The 23,861-nt window shown below is 35.6% G+C and overlaps 1 protein-coding gene across 2 annotated transcripts in view; it reads left to right on the top strand.

Annotated features, from left to right (window-relative positions):
* rnf24 (ring finger protein 24) overlaps positions 1–22,353 on the top strand; it is a 38,960-nt gene extending 16,607 nt beyond the window's left edge. For both annotated transcript variants that reach the window (XM_055204785.2, XM_055204786.2), the window contains 5 exons: positions 871–1,020; positions 8,451–8,493; positions 8,667–8,708; positions 14,861–14,940; positions 17,565–22,353. In XM_055204785.2, the coding sequence (XP_055060760.1) occupies positions 871–1,020; positions 8,451–8,493; positions 8,667–8,708; positions 14,861–14,940; positions 17,565–17,706 (457 nt within the window). In that variant the 3' untranslated portion in view covers positions 17,707–22,353. The remainder of the gene's footprint in view (positions 1–870; positions 1,021–8,450; positions 8,494–8,666; positions 8,709–14,860; positions 14,941–17,564) is intronic.
* Positions 22,354–23,861: the final 1,508 nt, after the last annotated feature.

The raw sequence follows: 23,861 nt of genomic DNA, 5'->3' as shown, positions 1-23,861 counted from the left end.
CCATAATGTTTGTAGTTGAACTGTGGTATTACAAGGTGCAAGCGTTTATCAAAAAATAGATTACTTCTAAAACTTCTAAAACTGCTTTTTGCATCATGGCAGGAACGTTCTACTGACTTATGTTGTTAATAAATTAAATTCTTTATATTAGTATATAACAAAATGTGCTCCTGTTTAGAATAATATCTGCATCACTTCTTTTCATGGGTTAAAAAATTAACATTTGCACTAGAATACATTTTAGGGCTGTAAACTGATGGGGTATAAGGTTTTTCTTATCGTTTTTGCAAGGAAAGTTAGACTATATAAATGATGTTAGTCATTTCAGTAATGTTTTAGTTTGAGTATTTCTTCACTCTAAAATAAATTTTACACATAACTAAACGCTCAGAGGGGACCAAATGAAAGCTGCACGGAATGCTAGTACATTAGTTAACACTAATTTCCCACAGATAGACAGTGTGGGTATTACTTAATAGCTCCTGCAGGACCAATGTTCTCAAACTCTCTCTTCTGGAATATTATGTGCACTGCATAATGCATTAATGAGTTTAATCATTGGTCTGTTGGGTACACGAGCAGTTGTTGTGGAAACGCTCCAGAAATGATGCCCAGTTGTGTATAAGATTGTAATCATACTGAGGAGAGCATTCGCCAGGATGTGCCTTGGCAAAATGGATCAAACCTCTTGAGGTTGAGCTGGCAGAGGAATGATAGATTACTATGATAGATTACTGCACTAATGGGCACTTGGTCTTCACTGGCGTTTCGTTTTGTGATCGATGAATCACTCTTTGTTTTTTCTCTCTCTCATTCTCATGTTCGTCCCCACCCACCCCTTTCCTCTTGTCTCGCTGTCCGTCTCTCCAGGTTATCCATGACCTCAGATTTACAGCATTACAGTTTCAGGATGCCGAATATAGGGTTCCAGAACCTTCCTTTGAACATCTACATTGTTGTCTTTGGGACGGCCATTTTCGTCTTCATCCTCAGCCTTCTCTTCTGCTGCTATCTGATTCGGTAAGACCACCTCGCTCTTATATCTGTGCGGCTGGAGAATGTGTTTAAAAGACTTGGAAATGCCATACATTTGCTTTTTATCCTCTTTATCATGGTATTGAAATTTGCTGAAGATTTTGAACAGTATTTCCCATCATGATTGGTTGAAACAACATTGATTGGTTTGCAAGAAACCAATATGATAGTTTAGCTTGGATTTGCTGTTTGCCTATAACTCACCTGGTAGAGATTCGAATCCTAGGTCCCATTTGGTTAATTTAACCAGTACAAAATGGAGGGGAGTTTTAAAGACTCCTGTGAGAGGATTGAGGAAAGCTGACAGATGATGGAGGAGAGGGAAAGTTCTCTTTCATCTTCGTACCGTGTCCATAGCACACGAGGGAGCTTTAATAATTTTCACTTTGAAGACTAAACCAACTTTGAATTTCAGGGCCGTATCTTAATTATTAGTGGTTGCTCAATAGACCCCTTCACGGTTCATGTCACAGGCGGTTCCCACTGCGCATGTCAGGGTCAGAAAAGTCATTACAGCAGATTGAGTTGCGTATTATTCGGTATCGTCAAAAATGCCTACTTACGTCGTGGGCTGTGAAAATCGCACCAGGTCTTCCGTTAAGTTTTCGCGATTCATTCAGAATTTCAAAAACAAAAAAATACAACATCTGCGTCTGCAAGCAATTAACGTGCAGACTGGGACAATGCAAATATCAAAGAGGCTTGTGTTTGTAGTGCCCACTTCATTTGAGGTAAGTCATCATTCTTCAGCCCTGTTAGATTAAATTATTAAGCCTAAATGGTATGAACAGTTTGACCCCATGCTGCGCGCGCACCCGATCGTCATTCAATGTTTACAAACCTTGAAGGGGTCTATAAGGAAATGGAGATAAATGAGCAACTTCTTTGAATTCCACATTTAATATTGCATTTATATATAATACATGGAAAGTTGCTACAGAAAACATTTTACTTACTACTGCAGATTTAAGTAATTGTTTTATTCATTGACAATTTTTAGAAGCTAGCCAACGTATTAACACATTTGTAAGTTTGTTTGGTTGTTATTTTTTCTAATTGCAATGCAAGATTGTATCTGAGCAATGTGTTATTGCCTTGTAAATAAAGTACTACTAAATCTAAAACATTCTGGAAAACAAGGCAATTGTATGGCATTTCAAAAAAAGACCATGAATATTTCTGCCTGAGTGGTTTTGTTACATTAGTTTGTGTGTGTGTTCAATACATTAACAAAGCTTCTCTTGAAGAGTGAGAAGATCAAACAGCACAGTTTGGAGAAGCTAGGAGAACCACTGACTTGATAATATATACACACATATATATATATAAACCACTATTACAAGCTCCCGCTGCTTAAAAATCTCAAGTAGTTTCCATTTAGATGAACGTAAAGCATTGAAGTTTCACAATTACATGACTCAAAGCAGCTTGCTGTACTTACACAATGACAAACTAGTTATTTGCATCTTCGAGGAAGCGGTTTTGTCATCAACTTCCTTTATAAATTGCATGAACGCTACAGCAGCTGCTTCTGTTACAAACAGGACATTGATTAGCCTTTCTAGTGTCAAAAACCCCAGTAATGATAAACAACCAATCTGACCACATGCCTTGAGGTCAGAACATAGCCCTACTGTGCGATTATCTAGCATATCTTACATAAGACGGTGAGAACCAACAACTCTCATCCAAATTCACTCTAACCACACTGAAAAAAACAACTTGTAAAATTTACTTAAAAAAATCCTCGTAACAATTTGCACGAACTTTTTTTAAGTAAAATTTACTGCTTTTTATAAGTAAAACTTACATACTAAAATCAAATAAAATTTACTTAAAATTGCATGATAAAACATATGTTAAATAATTAATTAAATGTTACTTAATTATTTTATTTAGAAGTTAGATTTATTTTAATCGTTTAGGTAAAGTCTATTAGTTTTTTTTAAAATTGAAGCATTGCTGTCCTAATAATATTAAATAAATCGTATTTTTTGTTTGTTATTTTCTTTAACATATTCCTGTGGACCTAGTTATTTTTAGTGTTATAAATTGCATTATAACACAAAATTCATGACTGACAACAAGTCAGTCATTGAATAAACTTGATTCGGAACAGAAACGCACACAAACTGTGTTTCTGACATGCATTATCAGCACTGTGGAGAAAATTACAATACAATGTTCTGAACAGCGTTCATGTAAAGAAACACTGATCACCTAAACGGTGACTTCACAAAATTATTATTTACAACAAAACAACATCAATAATATAAGAGCTTAAACCTTTATGACATTTTGCTAACAAATATTTAAGTAGTTAAAGTTCTTATCAGTTCTTATTCTGTGATAAAGCTTAAAAAATAAAAATATTCAGGCGCAAAGAATTGTGGGTATTCCTTACAACATGTGCAAATAAATGTAAGTAAATTTTACTTATAATATCTAATAAGACTTACTATTCCCACACAGTTCATTTTTTTACATGCATTAATTGTGTATTTATCATCATTTTACTTAGGAAAATCTAGTTCTCAATAAATGTTATTATTATTATGTAGAAATTATAAGAGTTAATCTAATAAATATTACTACACCAAAATGTTCGTTTTTTCAGTGCAGTTGGGGAGATGGTACGTTTTTTCTCATTTATACAAGTTTTGACCCCCCCCCCCCACTGAAGTTGTATTGGAAGATTAGTATTTTAACATTAATAAATAAGAAAGTCTTACCAGTTAGTTACAAAAATGCTGAATGTCTTCCGCATTACAAAGTTAGACCTATGGCTCAAAATGTATATTTACACTATTAAAGTGTGTAAGACACTACAAATGTATTAATGTAATAATGTAAAGCTTACAGAATTTCACACCAAGTGGCATGTTTTTATTAAAGTTGGCACATAATTAAAATAACAATAATACAGTATTTATAGGTGCTTTTCACGATACTCTAGGTCACTTTACAAACATACCAATACAGGTGTCATCCTAAAAAGCATCAATAATAGAATCATTAAACAAATGATACTATAGCCTAATATTAATGGTAAAACACCTGTTGGAAAGCATCTTTTGCAGCGATTTTTGTGTGAGCATATCAGTGAACACCCCTGACCACTCGGTGAGTTTCACGTCTTTGTAAGCAAAAGTTTAATGCATTTTAGGAAGGATTGTTCCAGTACACCTATACAGCCATTGTAGAGGTAGTGGGTGATACAACAGAAACCGAAAATTCTCGAGCCAGCATCATATGTCCAAATTTCAGTCGAAACCGTTCTATTTCATCATAAACAATCTGAAAACAGGGCTTTAAGTGTAAAAGACCGAACTTGTCCTTTAATAATAAATGGCAAAAATATTATGATTTGCATTCCATCTTCCTAACTGTATCGAAACCAAACCGAGCCGTGACATAAAATCTGGCGTACATACCGAACCTCTAATTTTGTTTACTGCTACACTCCTAAATGATATACAGTAAGGCACTGGAAGACACATAAAGACACTAAGATAAAGTTGGCACATTTTTCAAATAAAACGTATACTTTTGGCAAATATTAGTAAGACATTTTGTTATTGTAATGTACTAAACCTGCCAAATACACTGTACTAAAAATAATCTAAGGACCAGTTGATTTAAAGCATTTGTGGACATGACTACAAAGATTAGATTGTTTGCAGACACCACCTGGTGATAACATTTTGTTATCTATGCAATGATCGTCATACATTGTTTAAGTGTGCCATAAATATCCAAATACATTTAAGACAACTGCACATTTAATACTGCACACCAGCAGTGAAAAATGGAAATGACAGCATTCGCCAATTCAGCAAGTACCAGAATAGCACCTAACATAGCTACATTCTCACTGCTATTTTTAACTTTACCTTCGCTTGAAACAATAAGAGGGCAGAGCACTTAGACGCAACTTTTTTTGGCATTTAACAGTTGCATTTGACATTACAGATGCTCTTTTAAGTTGAGACTGTATGTGTGTTGACATGTTTATTCGTAAACATAAGCAGCTATTTTATCAGGAACGTTGTATCCTGAATCTAGGGCCACCAGATTGGAGAGTCGTGCGGCCCCGTGGAGATTCATTATGTGAAAGACGAGTGCGTCGTGAGATCGAGTAGACCTGTGAAGGTCGTCGTGATTCAGAACAAAAACACGGGCTGACACGACGCCGCACGTAGCACCCGCGCACCAGCAACGGCACACAAATGTGAAATGCCCCTGTGTCCGGTGAGCACACACTTAGAGAAGAAAAAGGGTGGGTGAGCGCTGTTTGTCTAGCGCAGCCATCCTCAGGGGATGAAAATCAACATTCACACGCACGTCTGCCAGAGCTACAGCTATTACGATACAGCTAAGCTTACAGTTACGCCAAGTGCTTGTTATTTGACAACAAAGGGAAATGATCAGAAGGTTTTCAGCATGATGAACTGCAACACTCGACTACTGTAGTATTTAAGGGTATTTTGTCTTGTGTTTTTGTAAAAAACACAAAAAAATATACATTTACTTGAGAAGCAAACTTGTGTAAGATATTAAGGTAAGATTTTAGGAGAATAGGTCTTAAAGTTAAGGATTAAAATAAGTACCAACAAATTCCTTTTGAGTTTTTCTAGCTCAGTTGGTAGAGCATTATATTATTCAAATATACACACGAAAAAAAGCTGAAAGCTAAAAAATGCATACTTTAATTAGAATTGTATTTGTTTATTATTATTATTCGGTGATCCATGTCCCTGCCCATGTCTTAATAAATTTTGCACATGTGTTGTGCACCTAAATTCTTCTCAAAGCTGAGCTTCTGTTTATACTCCAAACAGACCAATGCAACATGCATATAATATTTTAAAGGCACATATCATATTAGATGCTATAATTTGGTCCCCAGTGCTTCTATCAACCTAGAAAATGTGAAAAAGATCAACCCAGTAAATTAGTTTTGATAAACTATTATCTGCAAGCAGGTGAAAAAATAGGTAATATTGAAATCTGGCTCTCCTTGTGATGTCAGAAGGGGGATAATACTGCCCCTTAATCTATCCAACCACGGCACTGCCATTTAGTGGAGAGATCAGCTCATTTGCATCTTAAAAGGACTTGACAAAATGACACACCAGTTTTAACATTTTATAATAAATTATCTGTGGGGTATTTTGAGCTTAAACTTCACATACGAACTCCGGGGAGACATCATAAAAAAGTCTTGTGAAATAGCCCCATTAATGCATCTTTAATAAAATATTTGAATAAAGAGTGAAGATGTTGTTCAAATTTGGACATCACTTTTGGCCATTGTACCTTTGAATGCACTGTCAAGTCAATAAGTACATATGGGAATAAGCCTGTACAATAAGTCTGTACAAGCATTGGTAGACATGAGAAAATACTGATCAAGAAAATTATTAAGACCATAAATCTCATAAAAAAGCCATAAATTCAATCTGCTAACTCATATGCCTCCAGCAAAGGGAGTTTCTGTAGCTTTATCTGCTGGTCTTTTTCAGTATGTCAGTTTGTTTCCTAGACTGTGCTGCCTGTTTTACAGGTTCCTCTCACTCTGCTGCGAGAGGTTAAGCTTACTTGTAACGGAGGTAAATTTTACAACATATACGTCTCCATTCTCATATCTGTCCAGCTTTCTCTATACTTAATCTTTTTTCTATATGTATATTGTTTTTATAAACAGTGATTTTGGCTATTGTAAAATATTGCAGTTTTATATCTTGTTTATCAGCTGATTTTCTTTTGTGCAGGAAATAATTATGGTCAAGTCTGAAACATTGTGCATTGCTAAAAAGCGTTTTGTTAAATCTTTCGCTGCAATTTAATGGAAAGGAATTCAGCAAACGAAAACCACAAGCAAGTAAAAAAGACCAAGATTAATAAGCCAAAGCTGGAATAATACAAATGCTTCAATAGTCCATCATGCATTAATGGCATTGAGACTTCAGAATGCATGTTCACAAGAGGCTAAACGTAGTGTCTGGTGTTTGCTGGCTTTCTTTAAATAGCATTTTCTTTCACTAGAGACTCCTCTATCATGCCTGATGCATTCCAGTTATTTTCCATCAGGCTTTCACTTACACACACACACACTTACTCAACATCAGAGTAGTTTATGAATGTCCAGTGCTTGCCGCTTTTATTTCTTGTGTTCCTGCCAAGAGTATCTGTATATAGTTCTGGTAAAGTCACACGGAGTACAACTTTGCGGTGGGTGTAAAGTGCTGAGGACTGGCCATGCTTTATCAGACCAGAAGAACTAAACTACCCTGAAAAGACCCTCAGCTCATGACACTTGAACACATGGCACTTAAAAGCTTATACTAAGATCATTAAATGGAAATTGAGTTTGAGAATGTTTTAACTTTTAATCACTTAAAAATAGGGCTGTCACGATTATGAAATCTGGCTGATGGTTAATTGACTAATAAATTGTGATAATTATCACGATTATTTGCCTGTTTTAGGGCTTTGCTGGTTATGACGATTAATTATCTGTTTTATTGCTTTGGCATTTAATTCTCATACATTTTGCTTGTTCGGAAATAATTTTCACACATTGTTGTGATTATTCAAACTAAATTAAGGTTTACCTAGCAGTGAATATTAATACACATATAGCACATATTTAAAAGTAATTATTTAATGATAATAGTTCATACTGGTTATCAAAGTTTTGCAGCATTTCTTTAAATGCTGTTTTTTCCACAGTATTGAATGGTTTTGCAATGTGTTTGCATTTTGCAGTTTGCATTACACTGTCAGTTAAGGAACGACATCTAATATCGTCTCGTTTATACAGGCGCTACAGCTCCCCCTTGTTTTTTTAGAGAGATGTGCAATCATTACGGTGATCTGAAATCATCACAATGAGATCAAACAATTGCGATGAGAAGATTATTTACTCATTGTGACAGCCCTAGTTAAAAAGCAAGGCAATAAAAAGCCACATTGACCTCAGTGTGCTAAGTATTAACAGAAACTATTATTACAATTACATTAACTTCATCATCTATTGGAAAAGAAAGCAACATGCAGTATATTACACAGTATATAGTCAGTTTTTTTAAATGATCATCATCACGGAAGCAGTGCCTTATGGGTACTAAAAGCTACATCTTATCAAATTATGAAAAATGAGATCCAAACAGATGTTGACCATATGCAGCTGGAATAAATAAACAGCTCACGCACAGTGGTCCGAAATCTCAAACATTGCATTTTTCTTTTTACACACCCGATGAAACCTCAAATGGATAGGGCTTTGACTTTTTTGCACTTTCATGGTTTAAATGGACGATTTTGGTGTTTAGATTTTTTGTTGAATGTCTCTCCAGGTGTTTAAATTTTTTTGTATCATGCACTGAACTAAAATGAATATTCTCTTCCAGGTTGCGGCATCAGGCGCACAAAGAACTCTATGCATACAAACAGGTATCTATTCAAACACTTGACATGGTTTGTTTTTATGTCCCTTATTACAACTTAACTCTTTTTGTATAAAAGTAAATAGAGCAAATCTACTGATCTTCGCAATGTTTCTGTTCTGTTTCATTTTAAACATTAAATGTAATCAATATGTTTTTTTATTTATTTTTATTTTACAGGTTATTCAAAAGGAAAAAGTGAAAGAATTAAACTTACATGAGGTGAGTATCCCACTGATATTCTTATTCATATGTATACAAAGAGCTCAGATGCAAAACCCTAAGTGCATCTGGCAGGTTTTCTTGTAAATTACCTTTTTTATTATCAGGCTCTTATGTTTAGGTTCAGTAATTTCACTTCAGTGATAATGAAAAAGTTATTAGTCACTAACTAAAATGCCTTATTTGCATAAATGTCAATTTAGTCATTTTATTGGTATTTTACACATTTGACTGTCTTTCGCGGCAAAACCCTCTAAGTACATCCAAAACTCTCCACTTTTTCACTGTCCTTTTGAAATAAAAAAGCTTAAAAAAATGGTACGATATTCAAAATTATTAGGTTGACCTATCTTAACCCAGTAAAAAACATGTGCCATCATTCAATTCTTCATACGTGCATTTAGAGGTCTTTGCTAAAAAGACGGTGTGGTGTTTAACAAATTCTGCCAACAAGGGTATGTCTGAATGATTTAGTTGATTAGGTGCATTTGAAGTGAAAGAATTTGATTAACGTATACCGTATTTTTCGGTCTATAAGCAGTGTTTTTGTCAGTGAACTACGGCTCTGTGTAGTTAAAGCTGCTCCATCTGAAAACAGCTGTTGGCGATTTAATACTAATCAAAGAACCGGCATTACTGACGAGATGCGCGTGACAAACACATGCGATTTATCGTGCAGCCCTATTGGCCGGTGCTGCGTCTTACAGACAGGTGCGCCTTGTAAGTCAGTATGAATTAATTTTGACATTTATGAGGCAAGAGACAACATTACCGTCTACAGCCGCTATGCTGCTCCTGTATTTATGTAATTCAATGGATTCTGTAATGTGGAATGACGAGTATGCGAACTTCACGCTAGTTGGTTTGTTCGGTTAATTTAGCCTATAACCTTCCAGGTAAGTTCTGTATGCTATGGTTTATCGTTTAATAAACTGATAATAATAGCCTGCTGTTCTCTCTGCTGTTGTTTAGTTGAATAACTTGCCTTTCCAGATTAAATGTCTGTTCTTTGGCTTGGATTTTGTGAAATCATTTTCTAAATAAACGCAACGTATAGTCCACTGCGACTTATATATGTTATTTCGTTTTAATGACTCATTTTTTAATGATCTGGCATATACTCCGGAGCGGCTTATAGTCCGGAAAATACGGTAATATGTGCCAAGTCAATATCATTATCTATTTTTTTACATCTGAGCTCTTCATACAGTATGTAAATGTATACCTTCAGTTAGGTGGATTTTACTGGCAAAAACCTACACTGAGCACTTCCTATACATGCTAATAAGATTATTTTGCTCGTTTGCTGTTTGTACTTCAGTCAGTCAGCTGGTTTAGAGACACGACAAGACAGACCATTGAATTAGCACAGTCCTTCTTTCACATGGCCTGTTGGCTGAGAATGAGTTTCATCACTGCATAGTTACACAGTAACCATAGTAACCAATGTCAGCCGTGTCATTAGTACATATCAGTTACATTTTACCTGTCAGTGGTTACGGAATATGGTCTGTTAAACCCAAAAGACATGTTATGTCCAATATGAGGACATTTACAAGGATATCAGTGCTCCTGTGTTTAATAACATCGTGCTAAAGATAGCCTATGACATGTTTAACCTTCACCTAGATCACTCGTATACAACTGCTATCTTTGCCGTGTTAGTTGGCCATTGTCCCGACATCATGCGTAAGTGCTAATGAAATGTCAGCGACAATATTGAGGTGTGGGGCACCAGAGCTCACCGCCCTGGAATTTCCTGACGCCCCTCATTTTTTCTTTTTTGCAAACACTCGTGGTGTAGAAATAATTTTCACTCAGAGGTTATGTTGTATTTTCATTATTTAAGCCTAGGTAAGCATCACTTAGGAATCAAATAAAATACGCTTTTATTTTTGGGATTTTAACATGCAGTAAGTCCGGTCGGCTATAGTGATAAATCTGGTTACCATTTGCATGTGTGCTCAGACATAAATAAAGGTCTTGCATAAAGAGGTGTGGACTACTAGCTGGCCAGTTTTCGTGTCCAACTGGGAAAAACAATGTTATGATTGTGTGCGTGAGAGATTTTCACAATACAAGAAATGTTTAGCTCTCTGCTGTACATGTACATGCATTACATAAGCATACGTATAAGGCTTCCCGCTGTGCTCCCACCCCTGTCCTTGATCTCGCATAAGCTACGTGATCTACGTGAGGAGTTATACGAATATATATAATCTCAGCCCTCGGAAAATAAAGTTCTTGTAAGACACAGACGCATTGTTCAGTTTGTGAACAGATGATTGACATTGCACTAGTGCAAAAATCTAGCGTATATATGCAGGCTCCCGATGACTTTAATATAGATCTCTGCTTGGCAACACGGACATAAATATCACAGTGTCATTGAGTACAATTAATCATGCGTAATTCTGCGGCAGTGACAGAAATAAAGTCGCAAGGTTTGTATTTTGTAGGACTCACGGGTAGCTGCACTTCTCTGGGTGATAGATCACATGGATGAGAGTGGCGCAGTGAACATGGCCGAGCAGTGGATGTAAAGGTTTATTTCCGTTTGTTAAAAGCACCCCGGGAGGCCTTTGAATTGCTCAATTCAAAAGGCCATAGAGAAGGGAAGGGATAGAGAGCAGGAATGTCAATAATGCATAGCAATCCACGGTGACACCAATAATGGCCTATAATTACATTCTTGTAGTGCCAAATGAGAGAGAGAGCAGGTTTTGCTTGGTTAATAAAACTCGAACGAGAGCTTTAGGGACTAAAATATATTGAATACTATATATTTAAATTAAATTGTAAGAATTACTTACTGATGTATGTGAATGGATCAAACCAAATACAATGGAAAATAAGGAATTGCTTGCAAAAAAGTGGCAAAAGATGACCTTCGCTGTTCTGCACTTCTGGTTTTAGTGTTTTGATAACAATGACACTGCCTTTATTGTTCACATATTGTGTTAATAATGAACTGAGATGACACATAATGTCTGACATGTATAACACATTGGCCTATAAAAACAATCAAATTAACCCATTGTCGATTTTGTGCAGAACACAAGAAGCAATACACACATAAAAACACATGGGCCTTTTTGTCCCATCTTGCCATTCTTCTCTCACAAAACCCAGCAGTGTGTATTCAGCAGTAATTTACGCTGAGACGTCTGCTCATGTTTAACAGAGAACTGATGTGTCTCAGTCATTTTCCAACCCTTTGGCTATTGAGGAGTCAATGACACCTAAATCACTGTATACAAACTATATTGTTAAATGACACACACAGAATTGTATAGAACTGTAGTTACACCAACGATAAGCACTGTTTATCTGAAACACCTTTTGTTCTCTTACAATTACTACAGTTATTCATTTCCTTTGTTTCCATGTTTGCTTTCAACATGTAGGTTAATGAATTATTTACTTTGTGCAGAACATATATTATCCTGAAGGTCCAGTGTATCAGTCACGTTTGCAATAATGTGTTACTATAACAAGGTGTAATAAGTGTCCTTTCCCCTAGCTATGTTTTTATCTAATCGAAGAAGAAGCCTTTTGTGAATACATTTGTGACAATGAAAAATCAAGATCAACTAGGCGCATTGTGGATTACTTTGCATTGGTTACCTTGGCGTTCAAGGTGATTAGCATGCTAACACAAAATGCATAGCGACAATAACAAAAAAGTTTAATTTGATAATTTGTTGCTTATTTTGTAGGCGCAGATTTTTTTATGTCGGTGGGTGCTCGACACAATGCTATGCAACGCTTATGTTGCTTAGCAACGGCAGACGCTACGGAGTGCTTTGGCAAGGAAGAGAAAGGCATGATTGGGTGCGGTTTTAGATGCAAAATGTGAAGTGCCCCTTATTCAGCTAATTTATCAAAGCATTGATCCACCAATCAGAGAGGCTCCCGAATTTCAAAAACGTTTTTGATTAAAATGAATTAAGCATATCTGATATTTTTGGCAAAGAAATCAAGATTGACTAAACAAATTGTAGTTTACTTTGCATTAGTTAGCGTAGCTTTTAAGGTGATTAGCATGCTAACACAAAATGTTTAGTTTGATCATTTGTTGCTTATTTTGTAGGTGCAGATTTGTTTTTACGTTGGTGGGTGCTTGGCACAATGTTAGGTTGCTTAGCAACGGCAGACGCTAGATGGGGATTTTGGCAAGGAAGATAAAGGCACGCTTGGGTGCGGTTTTAGATGCGAAATGTGAAGGGCCCCTTATTCAGCTAATTCATCAAAGCATTGTAGAAATTCTAACTGGCGAGATCCACCAATCAGAGAGGCTCCCGAATTTCAAAAAGTTTTTGATTAAATTGAATTGAGCATATCTGATATTTTTGGCAAAGAAATCAAGATTGACTAAACACATTGTAGTTTACCTTGCATTTGTTAGCTTAGCTTTCAAGGTGATTAGCATGCTAACTGTACAAAATTCAAAGCTACATTAACCAAACACAGAAAAGTTTAATTTGATCATTTGTTGCTTATGTTGTAGGTGTTGATTTCTTTTTACATCACAATGTTAGGTTGCTTAGCAATAGCAGACGCTATGGGGTGCTTTTGCAAGAAAGAGAAAAGGAGCTGTTGTGTGCGGTTTTAGATGCGAAATGTGAAGCGCCCCTTTTTCAGCTAATTCATCAAAGCATTGTAAAAATTCTAACTGGCGAGATCCACCAATCAGAGAGGCTCCCGAATTTCAAAAAAGGTTTTGATTAAATTGAATTGAGCATATCTGATATTTTTGGCAAAGAAATCAAGATTGACTAAACACATTGTAGTTTACTTTGCATTAGTTAGCTTAGCTTTCAAGGTGATTAGCATGCTAACACAAAATGCATGGCGACATTAACCAAACACAGAAAGTTTAGTTTGATCATTTGTTGCTTATTTTGTAGGTGCAGATTTGTTTCTATATTGGTGGGTGCTTGGCACAATGTTAGGTTGCTTAGCAACGGCAGACGCTACGGGGTGCTTTGGCAAGGAAGAGAAACGCACGCTTGGGTGCGGTTTCAGATGCGAAATGTGAAGCGCCCCTTATTCAGCTAATTCATCAAAGCATTGTAGATATTCCAACTGGCGAGATCAACCAATCAGAGAGGCTCCCAAATTTCAAAAACATTTTTGATTAAAATGAATTAAGCATATCTGATATTTTTGGGAAAGAATTCAAGATTGACTAAACACATTGTATTTTACCTTGCATTTGTTAGCTTAGCTTTAATTAGCATGCTAACACAAAATGCATAGCGACATTAACAAAACATAAAAAAGTTTAATTTGATAATTTGTTGCTTATTTTCTAGGCTCCAATTTCTTTTTACGTCAGTGGGTGCTTGGCACAATGTTAGGTTGCTTAGCAACCGCAGACGCTACGGGGTGCTTTGGCAAGGAAGAGAAAGGCGCGGTTGAGTGCGGTTTTAGATGCGAAATGTGAAGCGCCCCTTATTCTGCTAATTCATCAAAGCATTGTCGAGATCCACCTTTCTGGTGAGATCCACCAATCAGAGAGGCTCCCAAATTTCAAAAATGTTTTTGATTGAAATTAATTATCTGATATTTTTGGTGGGCTCTGCCATTTTGGTGGGGGCTCGAGCACTTTATCACTATGGCCTATGGCTTGGGTAATATACTGTATATCACATAATTAAATAAGCAAATAAAGTAGACAACCTTAAAGTTTGTGTTCTTGTGCGTTCCTCTTGAATTTTTGAAAGGAACCATCTGGTTGACTTATGCAACAATTCATATTGCTTTCATAATCATATCATCATCATATCATTGTTTAATTAGTTTAAAAAGTTTATAGCATTCTGCTGTCTAACATGAGACGGGTTGTAAATCAAAGTGTTTCATAGCTCCATGTCTAGACAAGTTCAACAGAAAAAAAATCCAGTGAATTCTGGGTCCATAAAATGTTGCTATTTCTTGAGATAGAAGACCATATCTAGATCTTCATGTGCTACATTTTACAGCTAGATTGCAAATAAAGCCAGGAGGACATTGTCAGCGATCTGCCCTTACTGGCTTACACATGAATGAAAATGCAAATGTTGAAACAGAGTTTCCTTCAGTGAGTGCAGTGATGTTTAGATTTATTCTTTGACTGTTGATTTAAACGCATTGTTTTCTCTCCCCAGATTTGTGCGGTTTGTTTGGAGGAGTTCAAGCAGAAAGATGAGCTGGGAATTTGCCCATGTAAACATGCTTTCCACAGAAAGTGAGTATTCTGGCAGTTGTTGCTTTCTTAAAGAGGAAGAAACTTAGTTTCGCTTTAACAGTCCAACAGCAAATCTGTATACAGAAATAATAGAGCATTGTGTTAGCATGGCAAAGGTCATGGGTTTGACAGGGGAACACAAACACTGATAAAACATATGTATACCTTGTAATGCACTGTACATAAATGTAAATTTGTGATGTAGTAGTTGCAACAAATTAAAGTTTGTTTTGCTGCGTGTGATTGGCCGGCCAATGGGTTGAGTAAGGGATGGATCTTCCTGTTTGAGGCAGTGTTTGAAATTTTACCCGTACAATGCAAGGTTAGTGAGACATTAGCACTTGTTTCTACAGTATGTCAGAGTAAATGTCACAGTAAAGTTTGGACTCTTGTCATAGGGGCAGATGCTCTCTGCCCTTTACAATTCAGTTTGCTTCCAAAGGTTTTTTGACTACATTAGTGAGGACTTCTTATAGACTTATATTCTTTCTATCCCTAACTATAATTATAGCAATACACCCTATCCTTACAGAAGTTTGTTGACATTGTTAGATTTCAAGTAAACCATAATTTGGCAAATTGATGCTTTTTTACTTGTGATGACCCCCTATATTTCCCTCACAAGTTTTGCTGCAGTGACAGCACACACTGGAGTTGTCATGGACTAAACAAGTTTAGGCAAAACTTTATGATACATGTAATCTCAGCATGATATAATGATGTTCAAAAGAGTCTTGTGCTTTAAAGGAAGCATGAAAATCTGATCTTTGATGTTAACTTGGTCAATGTAACAAAAATTGGCTTTTAACTCTTTTAAAAAATGTTTTTTTTATCATTCTTCATGATTTTCACAAAAGTTTAATGCCTTCCAGAAAATGTTCTACTTTAATTTTATAACCATACAATATCAAATGAAAAAAACAGACCCTCTGCTTTAAAAAAAAAAAAACACATTTCATCCTACCTTCATTTGTTGTCTTTGTATCACCTCTCAAATATGGGTTGGTTTCTTCAAAAACACCAAATTTTGAGCAAAAACTCAAGATAATTAAATTTTTGTGAAGGATTTTGATAGAGATCAGATTCAGAGTTATCCTCAAAACATACACGGACATACAGCTGTTTGCCCTAGTCTGAGAGCACCCCTGGTGGATAATACCGGTATTGCGGAAAGCCATACATATTCGTCATTGGCAGGGAAGCGTTTTTTCTTTACTCCTTCCCTAGGAGCCATTTTTTGAAAAGTTGCTCGCCCGCATTTTTGTGATTTTCACAAAAGTTTCACAAAATGCATTCCAGGAAAATTTTCCTCTAAAAATATTTGCATACAATACATCTGTAATATATCAAATGAAAGAACAGACCCTTTGCTTTCAAGCAAACAATAAACAAACAAAACGGGGAAAAAACTTTTCATCCTATCTATATTTTTTCTCAACTCTTAAATATGTTTTTTTTCCTCTTTAAAAATACAATTTTATTAGCAAAAAGCTGACATAATTGCATTTTTCTGAAAGAATTTTGTTAGAGATCAGATTCAGAATGATTATCAAAACATACACAGAGTTTAAAATGAGTAAATAACGTTTTGGCTTCAGTTTTTTAATAAATTGAGTAAGCCTAGTGGATAATCATGGTATTGCAGATTAACATAAAAATTCATCAGGAACACTTTTTTATGCAAATGTTTTCTCTTAATTGACGAGATAACTTGTCAATGATGGAGAAAGAGTTGATAGACGAGTTAAACCTCGTCAATGGTGGGGAAAGAGTTAAACTAGGTCCTGTTAACAGCTGTCTCTTGTCATCTGATAAGAAGAGTTAAGCCAAAACACATTGCTCCAATGTGTCTCCCGTGATCTGTGTTATCAGATTTCGATGTGAGGGTCTAGCGTTTTGTGACTACAAAGACTCAGACTGACCTAATTCCTATTATAACACATCACTAAATCATATGATGTATGTATATCATATGATTTTGCATGTCACACTTTGACGAAATATGTGACAGATATTCCCCCTCCACTTCCCCTCACTCCCTCAGCCCAGCGATGAACAACTAAATGAATCTGGACCATTTATAATTTTATGCAGTATATTTAGATAACTGTGTACTGGTTTTGGTCCGGTTTTATATGGCACTTGAAAGTAATGTAGCTATAAATCTACATGCTGTAGACTCTATAAGTGGTTAAAAGGGTCTCTTGTATCATAGATCTGTTTGTTTATCTGATCGAGCCTAAAATAGATCTGTGCTTACAGTGAATTATTCATCAGTTCAGGGATGAGCGTCAATCAGGATTTAAGATCAGTTTCACTTTCCACATGGGCTTCCTTCCCACTCTGCTTAAATATCCAGAGAGCCCTGTAAAGAAACACCATCATATTACAAGAAGTTTGCTAGTGGTCTACATAATTTATTAAAAGATAAAAAAAAATTGGTCAAAATATTTCTGCTGATAAAAGAAGAAAATGTATTTGTAGTAGGTAGTTTTACAAGAACAGTGGGATTGATCACATTTTATACTGCCACACAGTTTCACTGGTGATCTGGGAAATTACAGTCACATCATTATTTAGTTCTCCTTTCATCCTCTACATTCATCTTTTTGTGTCGCTCTCAGGTGCCTTATTAAATGGCTGGAGGTGAGGAAGGTTTGCCCGCTGTGCAACATGCCCGTCCTACAGCTGGCTCAGCAGCAAAGCATGTCCGAACCTATGCCCCCGACGCAGCAACCTCTGCCTGGAGTGGAGAACATGGTGTAGCCCCTCCTGCTTTTCCTTAAAATAGTGACCACCTCAACCTTCAGAGACTCCCTTCTGTACAGGTACACGTTCATATCCAATGACAGCCTGCAGGATTTGTGCCCGGAGCCACAGTCACCTTTGACCTGCCTCTGTTCGCTTTCTGCCTTGGTGACTTTACAAGGACTTACAAATGTACAGTAGTAGTTGAATTACACAATCTCTTTTATTTGGGTTTGTTTTTTTTCTGTGGGATAATGAAGAAGAGTTGAGTCAACATGTTTATAATTACCGTTCCACACCAAAGCACTTTTTTGAAGATATTAGTAAGGGGCAAAAAATACTGAGAACTGAAAAAAATAACAAAACACAACTTTTTTAACTAATGTTTTTTTTAACAAGCACTTTAAACAATTTTAAACGCAAGCCTAGTTACATATGATAGTAGCAAGATCTTATTTTAAATTTGATTTCCTTTTGTTAATGTACACAGAGCCACAGAGCAAAAAGTGAGTTTTGTATTATGATTAGGGACGGTAACTTTATAATGTATATTTAAGGGACAACAGCTCTCCATTGTACAGTATATGTATGTATGTTTGATTGTGTTTATGTCTTGATAGTCGGTAGAAATTAATTTAGTACCAGCTAATGAACAAAAGTCACAAATACAGCCTATTATTAGTGATATTTGTAAGTGCTGCCTTCGAACAATGATCTAGGACTCTGAAATTGAGTAAAAATTAGACTACAGGGCTGTATCGGTAACATGTGCATCACTAAGACCTTTAGCTGGTGTCCAAAACAATAATGTGTACAGAATTTGTCTTATGAGGGTCCGGTTGTGGCCCAGCAATATTTGAACTGTTACTGTGGAAGTCTTTGTGTTTGAAATGCTTAAAAATACGAGCTGTGTTAAATACACACAAACATGCACATTTGGTAATGTTCACCCTGATCTCACAGTAATTGCTACATATTTTACAAATATGTTGGCAAATTCGTATGAAGTAAATCGAACAAAAATGCGATTATAATTATATAAACCCGTCCCTAACACAACGTCACATGAGTGGGATAATACGGAGGACCCACTTCGTAAAATACGTACGAATTCTTACAGTTGGTCCAAGACTATATTTCGTAATACCCCAAAATGCTAAGACAATTTTAAAATGCTCTAAATTGGACTATAGTTAGTTTTCTATTGATTATTCCAAATAACATGAAAATATTGGTGGGGAAAATAAGTATTTGACACATCAGCATTTTTGTCAGTGGGGGGATTTCTGGGTGGGCTATTGACACAACATTTGCACCAGATGTGGCCATCTGGCCAAGTGTTCGATTCATACAAAGAAATCAGAACATTTAAGTATACAAGTTGAGTCATAATAACTAAAGTGAAATTGCACAGGGATTAAGTATTGAATGCACTTTATTTAATACTTTGTAGAAAAGCCTTTGTTGGTGATTACAGCTTCTAGACCCCTCTTGTATGGAGAGACCAGTCGTCTGCATTGCTCAGGAGTGATTCTGGCCCATTCTTATTATGATTCAACTTGTATACTTGGATGTTCTGATTTCTTTGTATGGGTTCAGTGTTTGGCTTGATGGCTACATCTGGTGGGAGTTTTGTGTCGGTGGCCCACTTGGAGGTCCCCTTACTGATAAAGTTGCTGATGTGTCAAATACTTATTTTCCCATTGTATATTAGGGGCAGTCATTTAAATATATTTTCCAATATCCAGGTAACTAAACCTGTTTGCACTATTTTTTTCCCTGTGAAGTTAGTTAGTATATAGTTTCTGGCTTCAATTTCAAAATTATTATTTTTTAAATCAACTTTAAAGTGAACAAAATATGCCCAAAGCATTAATAAATTTAAATATTAAATTAGGTTAAATGACTCAGATACTGCTGGTCTATAAATCTTTATACTGTTTTCCACCTAACATTCAAATCTGATTTTTTATTGCGTGGAATTTTCTTCCATGGAACTGTGATGCGATGCAAAGCATCAAACCTTTTATGTATGGCTGTGTGTATTTCTTCTGTCTCTTATACTGTAGCACCCCATATCTTTCTGATTAGATAGAAAAGCGTAGTTACTTGGCATAAGATGTATCCAACAAATATCAATAAATGAAATGCTGCTCTAGTGAAGCCGATCAAATAGCCGCGCTACAGAAACAAACTAACCTGACCTGACGTCATAAGGATTGGTGAATACTCTCATTATAGACCTATAGTAGATGACACAAAGTGTCTAGTTTAGTATCATTCCAGAATCTTTTAGTCTATCAATTAATCAATTCAACACTGATTCGTTTTTTATTAAATTACGATCAATGACCACCACTCATAGAGACAGTACTGGTCTCGGCTCAGAGCCAGCGGGTGCATGCGGTCAGCAGATTTCTTTATTCTCTGTAATAGAATGGAAGCTCTGGCTCTTTCCCCATTCTATAGTAGTACTGCTAATTTTCATGGCATGCTGGGTCTCTGTGCCTTCCACGTTAAAATATCGGTGCATATGTATAATATTGTATATGGAGTGGGGTTTGGGGAGTTAAAAGTTAAATAGTTAAAAGTAGTTGTTAAAACAATAACTAGTATGGTTTTAATAAACCCACAACTAAATCGGCACAATTGTTGTGCTGGTGGTTTTGATTCAAAGTGCGATCTGGTCATGGGGGACTCATGTACTACACATTTATTAGCAAACAAACTACCCACCAAGCACAGTATCTCAAATTTTCAGTTTAGCTTATTTAGTTCAATTTATTTTTTGCATTTGCTGTGTAGGTGAGGATACTGTTGTAACATCGATATTGCCTAAAAAAAAATGTTTTCTTTTTTGTTGGCTCTGGTACATTTTGGTACATGTGTACATTTTCACACTTGTGTAAAACACTGAGGGTTTCTTTCTGTAAATTCTTATCATGAATGCATATTGTTAAATTCAGAGTCCTAAATTAGGATCATATATTTGGCTTTTTACCATAGCAGGTCTTAAAGATGTACAAAGATTTACTCTTATAATGAATGTATGCGTGTAGAGAGCTGTGGTTTGACTGTGTCATTATAATGTGAAAGTAGTTAAAATCGAAAGTTACGTCACTGCACTTTTCATACCTGGTGGTTTTAGTTGTATTGGTGCCTCGATAGAGGTGGAACTGAAGATGAGGCAGTTGTTTTATTTATTGTGTGCAACAATGTAAAACCTCTAACATTTCGTTAGTTATTTCTAACAACCCTAATTTAGAGATAATGAGGTTTGGGCAAAGGAAGTCTGTTTTTGTGGACATTGTTAAAAAAACGTGAACTAAACTTAGCAAACTTGGTAGGTAGTCCTAAAGGATAGTGAGAATCATAAGTGATAAACTAACTTATAGCTTTTCTCTGCATATTGAGCTTTGCTAAGTGCCATATCTGGTTAACCAAATTTTGACTTTGAAATTTGTAGTTTTCTGTTTTTTTATACCAAGTGAAGATGTGTTTTTATTTAATGGCTGTTAGGTAGAGATTGGCACCATGATTGTAAAGCATTAGTCATTTTAATAGAACTGGATTAATGTCTACTAAGGTGCATGACAATTTGAACATCAATACTGATTTCTGAAATGATTTGATACATCATATTAAAGCTGAACTGCCAATGTATACGCTGTAGGTTCGCGAATATTCCAAAGCCATTGACAAACACCTTAAAATATGCCACTTGTTCCTTCACCTTAGTTCTTCTTGATATTGCCTCTTCTTACCCACACTAAACTTTTGCCTCATGCCTCATTACATACAATTGGCACCCTTTGTAAATATGTCCAAAGAAAGCTTGAAAAATAAATTGAATTTTTTTCTCCTTTTTATCTTTTATTTAATCACAAAAATACAATTTCAGCAAATACAAAGAGCAAGTCGAGTTTGGCTTTTTTTTCTCTGAAGGTATTTGATATAATCCATAATGCCATGTATCTGAGTAAGATGTCCAGGACCTAAAAGTAGGTTCACAACAATAAAGATCCAGCTGTATTTTATTGTATATTACCCCCGCTTTTTTGGTTTTACTTGACAGAAACATTGTATTTCTGTTATTGTTTTATTTAAAGCTCAAAAGGAAAAATATTTTGATCGCTTTAATTGCTCATATTTACCAAGGGTGCCAATATTTTGTCCACAACTGTAATTTTGCCCCACCTCCTTACCATTCCCTCCATTGTGACCTCACACATGTGTGAGCCCCATCCAGCCTGATCTCACGAGAATTCAGATGTATTACACCATAAAAACAATAACAAAACCCCAACATCACCTGGAAAGAAGCAAATTGTACAAAAATGTGGACATACGAATTCATACTTAAATTAACTACCTTGTAAAATGCGTAGGAATTGCTATGAGATAGCGTTACCCATCCCTTCTCAGCACAGTCTTGTTTTAACACTGCTAATGTTTGTGAATCTCACGAACATGTTTGTAAAAGTAAGAATTCTGCAGCAGAATATTTTCTGTACAGTATTTGTAAACTATATTTTTGTATATTTAATCAACATTTTGAGAAAAAATGCAAAGATGCTTTTTTTGCTAATTTTGTGTGTATTCATTAAAATATGTTGCATGTGACTGACTTGAATTGTAAATAAAATTGCCAAGTTTTTGAAATAATGCATATTTGTTGTCTTTATTGAAACATGCAAATAAAAAAGCATTATTATGCATCTGTACTGCACTGTGCCAACTTTTTATCTTTTAACACTTTTCTTGTGTACCGATAGGCACTAAGATAAAATTATGCATTTGTGCATGTGCATTTATTGCGCAAGTTCTTTTCAAAGTTAATGTAAAACCATTACCTTACCCCGATTCACAAAAGTAAGCTTAAAATATGAATAATGTGAGCTGTCGGGTCTATTTTCGACATCATTTAATTTCAACCCACAAAAACAAAGTAATCACAAGTAACTCGTCAGTTTTATATTTTAAACAAAGATGGTGATAAAGAGGCAATGTTCTTAACCAAAAATGATTCTTCTGTGTCATCACCATGAAGAGCCCTTATATAACCTTTATTTTTAAGAGTGTCGGAAATATGCCACGGCTAGCTTTTCTTAAAGGTGTAAAACCTGAATGAAACGAGGCATCATACAGGAGGACTGTCATTTACATTGTTTGAATGCATGTGCATATGTGCTTAGTTAATAAAATGGTTTATGACCGATTAGCATAAGAGATACTGGCCTGCAAACCCACACCGGCAAAGAGTATGTGCACACTGGAAAACTGATCCTGAAGACCAGTTTATATAAGTGACCTTGATCTAAGTAAAGCATTAACATTTGTAAACACACTCATGGCTCTTTTCTAGCCACATCTGAGGGTTTGTACTGTGGAGTGGATGTGAGATACTGGAGCATGTACTAAAATGCTTACTTTCATTCATTCATATTTTCAATCGTACCTTAAATATTTACAGATTAAATATTTCTTTATTTACAAAACAAACACTTTTTGCTTTCGGATGATGCTGCATGAGAGAAAATCGCAAGAAGGTCTTCAATTTATATACAATGATGTGCAACATAAAAAAGTAAACATGTAACTATGAATATAAAATTGACAAAATGTAATGCATTAAGTTGCAAACAATTACAGAAACTTGAAAGCAGAGTTGTTTTTAGTTTTTAGTCTTGGTCCAGTTTGCAGATACCAACCACTCTTAACTCAACCGTCCACATGGGCAAGCACCACTAACATTGTGTTTACACTGGCTTACGCTGTCCTACTAACCTATTTTATACTCCTTGCCTATCACCTGCCAGCTTATCAATTACTTTACAAGTTTAGATAAGCTGATAAGAGAGCAAGAGCTTGAGAGGGCTGCCTTTTATACATAAATAAACACACACATAGCTATGGGTTTCTTTCTTAAGGGGAAATTCCACCTAAAAATGGTGGAACATAATAAATGTTTACATAATACAGACTTTGAGAAAGAATGTGAGTTTTGTAAACATGATGTGTGCAACTACAGGTTTATATGTAAACGGTTATGGAAACAAATACAGTAATAGTACATCATTAAGCACACCTTTGACAAATAACACTAAGCTGTGCACAGGACACTTATCTGCTTACATTTTTATTTAGCATTATTACTTTTATAGATGCATCGA

This window comes from Misgurnus anguillicaudatus, chromosome 3 (assembly GCF_027580225.2).
Source record: "Misgurnus anguillicaudatus chromosome 3, ASM2758022v2, whole genome shotgun sequence".
In the NCBI taxonomy this organism is placed as follows: Eukaryota; Metazoa; Chordata; class Actinopteri; order Cypriniformes; family Cobitidae; genus Misgurnus; species Misgurnus anguillicaudatus.
This window is presented reverse-complemented; position numbering and strand designations above follow the sequence as displayed.